Source organism: Adelges cooleyi, unplaced genomic scaffold, assembly GCF_023614345.1.
Source record: "Adelges cooleyi isolate 19-005CV unplaced genomic scaffold, UGA_ACOO_1.1 ACOO_flye_CR_arks_rails_tigmint_CR_PRNA_15, whole genome shotgun sequence".
Lineage (NCBI taxonomy): Eukaryota > Metazoa > Arthropoda > Insecta > Hemiptera > Adelgidae > Adelges > Adelges cooleyi.
The window spans coordinates 236,802-243,655 of NW_026095806.1; the positions used below are offsets into that span (position 1 = coordinate 236,802).

Consider the following 6,854-nt stretch of genomic DNA (forward strand, 5'->3'; position numbering starts at 1 on the left):
AATGAAAAATTCAAATTTTCCTTGTTATCGAATTAAAAATGAAAATTCAGGGTGAATTACTCAAGAGTCAAGCTATGTACCTGACATCCTACGGATTTTTTATTTGAATAAAGTACTATCTAAGGGGTGGGGGGGGGAGGTAAGTAGAAAACATTTGTGGCGACAATCTTACTGTGTAAATATTTATTTTTAATAATATTCGCACGTATCAACGTTTTAACTGTACGTCGTACGATTCAAAGGTTTCTTTCAAAATGTCAAATTCAAATGAATTTCTGTTGGAACTAACGGGATTGGCCGTCATGATGATGTTTTTTAGCGACGGCCAACACATCAACGACAGCGCCGACGACGGTCGATCGATCAAGTTGCCGGACAGGTCTAGGTCGGTCAAACTGACGAACGGTACATGCGACACGTGATAGATAAATTCTATTCAACACGATAATATGATATATTATTAATATCATTTTTAATAGTTACTGTTTTAAGGGTAAATAATAAAACAAATTACGGTTTGCATATTCGGTTTCCTCCCCGTACACGGTGGGTTGCGTTTCTTCCTGGCCATCTCCTCCACGGCCATCCGTATCATTGTCATGGCCGTCAGGAGATTTACAATGGACTTGCCTTGACTTTCAACAATGATAAGAACGCGTTAGGTTTCGTTATATGTACCTAACCTACCATTTGATTGGTTAACAGTTATGAGCCAGTAGTAGTAGAGTATTCTATAAAATGTTTAACCTTTTTAAAATTATTTTTTTGTGCACTTTTATAGTTAATAGTTAGTTCAAATTTTAAATATTTATAAACAATATAACGCCCCACATTGTTAGTGTTAAAACCCTAAAAAAATATAAGATTCTTAAGTGGCAACGTACATACTGCCTAAATTTTTTAAATTAAGTGTAATTTTCTGGAAAGGTTTTGGTGAACACACCAGTTTTGAATGAATACTTTTAAAATTATTCAAAGTGAAGGACGGGTAAAAGGGTGGAATTATTTTTATCTGAACGCAATACTAAACCTCATTCCCCCTCCCCCCTTAACATATTTAAACTCTAATGACTTTAAAAATAATCATTCAAAACTGTTTGTCTACCAGTCAAAATTCGTAGTAAATCATTCTTAATTTGAAAAGTTAATCAAATTTACTATATTGACCTAATTATTATTATTTTTTTTTGTAGGTACGCACGAAAAAAGTTATTAGTGATTTAAGAAATATTTTTTCTTTAATTTAATTATGCACTTATTAGTTATTATTACCCGTGCTAGTTAAACTTGAGTAATATGTACAAAATATGTTTGAAACATTTTTTTTTAAAACTGTGTAGAATTTTTAGTGTTTTTTTTTTGTTTCCTAATTTTCCTAATTGTTCTAATCAAACGATAGTTCAATCATTATTCGTAGGTATGATTATTTACTAAAATTTGATTCAAAAAAATATTAACTTAATAATGCCCAACTGTTGGCTGTTATTGATTTTCATCAATTCAAAGTAAGTCATAATAATTACTTGTTCCGTCACCAAATACGGTACGAACGTCAGACGGTTATTGCTCATCAACAGGTGTTGTAAATTGTGCAGGGTGGAAAGCAAGTACACCGCTCTGGAATCGGTCAGATAGTTGTCGCTCAGGTCCAATCTGGTCAGTGACAGGAAGCACGGGTCGTCGGCAATGCCCTCAGGAATCGTTTGCAGCCCGTTGGCTCTAAACGTCAACGATTGCAACAATTGGCATGTGGAAAGTCGCAGAAGGTCATCCGGACCAAGTGCATTTTCGGATAAGTCCAAGTGAGTCAAAGTGTCGGCCAATTCGCTGCCAATGCTGTCATCAACACAACACACACACAACACTGTTTGACTAAAGAAAATTAGCTTTGTGTAGGCAATATTTAAGAAAAAAGTGATTTAAATGTCGACCCTTTCAATCAGGTAACCGGTTAATTTGTATAAGCCAGACAAAATTTCGACTACTTAGGATGGCCCAATTTCAATTCCGTAAAGAGATTAGAAGAGTACTTTGGCCACTTTACTATGTTATGAAGAAAGCCGATTTTAATTTAAACATTTCAGTTTCTCGACATTAAACAAAAAAAAATGTGCAGTTTTTCCAATATTAAAACCCTATTTTTTTACATGAAAAAAATAAAAAATCTGTTTCCTACATAACCTAGTAAAGTTTCCAACGTAATCGAATGTCTTTACAGAATTGAAATCGGACAATCCTAAGTAGTCGAAATTTTGTCTGGCTTTTTGATCTAAATCGTCAAAAAACAGACCGTATGCAATCCCCTTGTTCTTATAATTTTTCTATATAAAATACAAATAAGAATTCATAATGTTTATCAGTATACAGTCAATACAAGAGTAATACTAAGAAAACTAAATACTTTTTTTATTTGTAAATTATTCATTCTTATTACTTCAGTAAAAATACTTAAAAGCTAGTCTGATTTATATTATACAAACATTATTGACCCTTTCAGATCTTTATTTAAATTTGTTTGTTTAAAACATTTTTTATTTCATCATACATACGGTTAGTGCCTAATTAAAACATAAACGTATTTTGTATTTTATGTGTATTTTATAAGATATTAGTTTGTCCCTAGAGAAGAAAATTCGGTGTTTATGAAGTCAAATAATAATATGCTAAAATGTAATAAAGATCAACTACGGGCCAGGACCGACTGTCAAAATGGGCTATTTTATCTGCGAAAAGTCAAGTTGCCGGAGACATTGATTTTGAGGATGTTATTTGCAATTTTGCAGCAATCAAATGGAGAAAAAATATAATTGTGACACCGAAAAACTTTTTACGTTTTTGCACAACGCTCTTCCGTTTAATACTATTTCGACTATTTTAAAGGGGGGGGGGGGTGGGGAGGGCACATATTATATTGAAATTTGTCCCAGACGCCAGAAGAACTTGCTACGGTTCTGCGAGGAGGTGCACAGCTCACATACGGTTCTATCGATTCCAGTTGGTTGTCACGCAAGCTCAAAGACTTCAGCGACTTGAACGTCCGCATTGTCGACAGGCGCAATCGATTGCCGTCGGCGGCGATTCCTTCGATTTTGTCAAACTCTCCAAAACACTCTCCTTCGACGTGCACATAACCGTATCCCGTTACGTCCAGATAAATCGAACGGTTTGCATTGTGGTTGACAAATATATTATCCGCCGTAAACTCCTCGAAGCCGTTTGTCTTGTAAAAGGCACCGTTTGGCAAACGGCGTTTGTACGACTGAAAAGGGTGGAAAGTGCTGTAAAAAAAAAAAAAAAAAATGGCACAAGGGCAAAAACGATGAATCGTGGATGATGGCTTTAGACGTGTTGATCGATATTCCCTTTCGCCGATCTAAGATTAAGAGACCGGATGACAAGAGATCGGCGCGATAAAAGATCACTATTAAGACGGATTAAATAGATCAAATCGTCAAATCCCAATAAAATCCCACATTAGATAGGTATCTGTGATTAAATCACACCTCTCATCACAAATCCTTTATCGGCTGTTTCTTGTCAAACATGTCCAGGCGAATTTGGGATTGTGCCCCCCCCCCAGGCTTAAACATAATATTATTAAAATTTAAACTGCCAAACTTTCCTATCAGTTATCCGGGAGTCGCCCACCTATACCAACAATTTGACAATGTGTATGTCTAATTATTATATTCCACCCATTATTCATCGTAAACAGCCGGATTTTAATAAAAATAAATAAATCACCGACTTTCGACCAAGTCTTACTGCGTCTTGTAGGTGAATCGACTATTGTGCCCTTGACAATAACCCAGTGGCCGACTGAACAATTTCTTTTGTAAGCCTCGAGTTCTGTACCTAATAAAGGTCGAATAGAGTAGAATGCAACAATATAACACACACCGGTATTGCAGATAATGAATAAAAGAAGTGACTTGTCTTTGGGAATTATTATAACTCCCCAGGAGTAAATAAGTAACTCGAACAAGAGTAGCGAATAAAACAACAGTTTATTTGTTTAAACCCAACAAATATTAAACCAAAAATAAAGGTTTAATTGGATGAATGTACATAATATGTCCAAAAAAAAACTTCCTAACTGGGTCGAGTTTTTACCAACTCCCTTTTACCCTTATTTGATTCAGCAATAGACATTATTTTGCATATTTAAAGTGCCTAAACTAATAACATACTGCTAGCACTACTCTCGAGTTAACCCAATATTTCCTTTTTAAATAAAATACTGTTGCAAGTTGTAAAAATGGATAAATTATAATTAAACATTTCTTGTACGAATCTTACTTTTAACGACAATACGTTTTCTTCTCGGAAACATTTTTAATTCAATTTCTTATCTTATATACTATATTTACTATTTTCAATAGTCACGGTTGTTTTATTCATGAATATCTATAGAAACACAATTAATAGTAATAACAAAATGATTTATATAGAACCATGTTGTCAGAATAAAAATCTACCAACAACAATAAATAATAATACTCACAATAGTGTTCGTAATTTTTGTGTGAATCAAATGAAAAACCTATTCAAGCATTTTTTTATATTTATTAAGACTTTTTTAAGAACTATAGTTATAATTTATGACTAAAATATTTTTTAAAAAAACGAGTATAAACATTAATATCTATGATTAAACATATAATTATTATTATTTTGAGCTCGAAGCATCTGCGAAACGTTTAGACACAGCTTCCCAATTCACAACGTCGAAAATTGCATTCACATAATCGGCACGTACATTTTTATACTGTAAATAGTAGGCGTGTTCCCAGACATCAATACCAAAAACAGGATAAAGTCCTAAAATGTAAAATATATAATTATATCGATAAATTAAAAAATATAAATTTACGCATCATTGTAATATGCATACCTGTAGTGGGAAGTAACGGATCTTGATTTGGGCAAGATGTAACGACCAATTGTTTAGTGGTAGAGTTGTATCCAAGCCAACCCCATCCTGAACCTTGAACAGCAACCGAAGCGGTGGACAATTGTTTTTTAAACTCGTCGAACGAACCAAAACTTTGGACTATTGCTTTTTCAAAATCACCTAAGACAAACACATTTGACAACGCATTAATTAACTAGTCGATTAAGGACAGTAGGTTTTTTATAATAGGTAGGCTTATTTTTAAAACTAGCCGAGGGCGCAAATTACGAACCAAAACTGGTACAATTGAACTTAAATAAGGCTGCCATTTAAAAATAAAGTCAATAAGTGGGAATTTTATTTTTTTTCTGAAAAAAAAAAGGTAAGGGCTTTATATTAAACAGCCGGAACATTAGTCCGATAACCAGAAATATGTTAACTTTACTTTTTGGACTGTTCGCTAAAAATTATATATATGTTAAATTAATTAGAAAATCCTGATTACCTGATGGCTTAGTGGAGCAAGGTGAAAGAGTTTCCCAAAATATGGAATGATTTATATGTCCCCCGCCATTGAATTTAAGCGCAGGGCTGAGGTTTATGATTGTAGCAATGTCTCCTAAGTAGAAAGAAATACATTTTTTACAATTATGTCTTATTTTATTTTTTATTTATTAAAGTGCAACCTTTCGATGTTGCAGCTTCCAATTTTTCCACTGTGTTGTTGTAGTTTACCACATAAGTATTATGATGTTTTTGATGGTGAATTTCCATGATTTCCCTCGATATAGTTGGCTCCAAATCTTTATATTCAAATTTAAGCGGCGGAAGTGTCGCTTTATTTCTAACTTGAGATGTGAATAGGCGACAAACGGGTGAACTGAAAAAATGGTTATTTTTAAAAACAGGTAATAAAGTGAGTTAAATTAAATAATAATATTTAAACAAATGATTTTTAATTTGTGATGAAAATAATTAGAACTCAAAAACACTCGAAAAATTAGTCAAACATTTTGAATAGTATATTAATATATACTTAGTTGAATTATTTGAACATTTAAATTTTTTCGTTATATAAATAAGTAAATCCAAATATTACAAACTATTCGATTATAGATTATAAATCACAACCCCTTATTTCAACTACTTAATTTGTGTATATTTTTCAACTAATTTATTATAGTATTTTTTTTTTACACAGATTTTGAATTTGTTTTTTGTCAAAAAAATAACAGTTGCTACACACATGTTAATAATATATTTATCTATGATAATAAATCCTAGATAAGGTCAAGTAAATTATTTCTAAGGCGCTATACAAACAATACATCAAACAAGATGAGGTACTAACATTTATTTAGAGAGTAGAGATATAGTTGAAAACAAAATTAATTTCAATATTAAACCAATTTCGATAGATAAACAAATAAATAGACCACGCTTTTATGGCAAGGTTTTCTTCGTATAATTTATTAAACAACATGTTTTTGGGGTCCATTGGTTAATTAAACGGTTTGCTATTTAACAAATTGTTATAAGAGTATTTGCCTAGGTTATCTTTGCACGCTTAATCAATGCAAATATTATAATATAGTATTTGCTATACTTGGATTTAGCTTTTGTCGGTTTCGAATAATTTCAACAGTGTACAAGTATTACAAAACTAGTAATATTACCTTTTTAACAACGACTGCACAATAGTTGCCATTTTATTGATGATCAAGGAGCACTGAAAAAAAACCAAAAGGAAAAAAGAAATGTTTAACGTTGATCTGTGAAATGGGTAAATCGCAAAACGAATGCAGTGGAAATACCCTAACCGATTTGACTTGAATTAATTATTGAATTATTGACGATTAAGACTTGAGTACAAAAATATCTCTTGTACATAGAAATTAGAAGCAAAACCAAAGTGAACCGTAAACACTAAACAAGTCCACAACTTGCCGACTATCGGACT

General features: G+C 32.4%; 2 protein-coding genes across 2 annotated transcripts; both read right to left on the minus strand.

Moving 5' to 3' along the window:
* Nucleotides 1-208: 208 nt before the first annotated feature.
* LOC126848022 (uncharacterized) lies at nt 209-4,152 on the minus strand. Its single transcript, XM_050588523.1, has 5 exons — nt 4,114-4,152; nt 2,979-3,259; nt 1,524-1,836; nt 515-635; nt 209-432 (listed from the first exon to the last, which is right to left on the minus strand). Exons 1-5 carry the CDS (start codon nt 4,150-4,152, stop codon nt 209-211), a joined length of 978 nt encoding a protein of 325 aa, XP_050444480.1.
* A 394-nt stretch (nt 4,153-4,546) lies between these two features.
* On the minus strand, nt 4,547-6,854 carry LOC126848017 (superoxide dismutase [Mn], mitochondrial). Its single transcript, XM_050588520.1, has 6 exons — nt 6,715-6,854; nt 6,571-6,623; nt 5,581-5,774; nt 5,400-5,513; nt 4,895-5,074; nt 4,547-4,821 (listed from the first exon to the last, which is right to left on the minus strand). Exons 2-6 carry the CDS (start codon nt 6,600-6,602, stop codon nt 4,670-4,672), a joined length of 672 nt encoding a protein of 223 aa, XP_050444477.1. The 5' UTR covers nt 6,603-6,623; nt 6,715-6,854; the 3' UTR covers nt 4,547-4,669.

Coding starts and splice junctions, on each gene's coding strand:
- LOC126848022 (XM_050588523.1), bottom strand. CDS start 4,152: ATGTCTATTGCTGAATCAAATAAGGGTAAAAGGGAGTTG. Junction 3,260..4,113: donor ATAAGGGTAAAAGGGAGTTG/GTAAAAACTCGA, acceptor CACCCTTTTCAG/TCGTACAAACGCCGTTTGCC. Junction 433..514: donor GGAAACCGAATATGCAAACC/GTAATTTGTTTT, acceptor CGTGTTGAATAG/AATTTATCTATCACGTGTCG.
- LOC126848017 (XM_050588520.1), bottom strand. CDS start 6,602: ATGGCAACTATTGTGCAGTCGTTGTTAAAAAG. Junction 5,514..5,580: donor GGAAGCTGCAACATCGAAAG/GTTGCACTTTAA, acceptor CTTTCTACTTAG/GAGACATTGCTACAATCATA. Junction 4,822..4,894: donor TCCGTTACTTCCCACTACAG/GTATGCATATTA, acceptor TTTACATTTTAG/GACTTTATCCTGTTTTTGGT.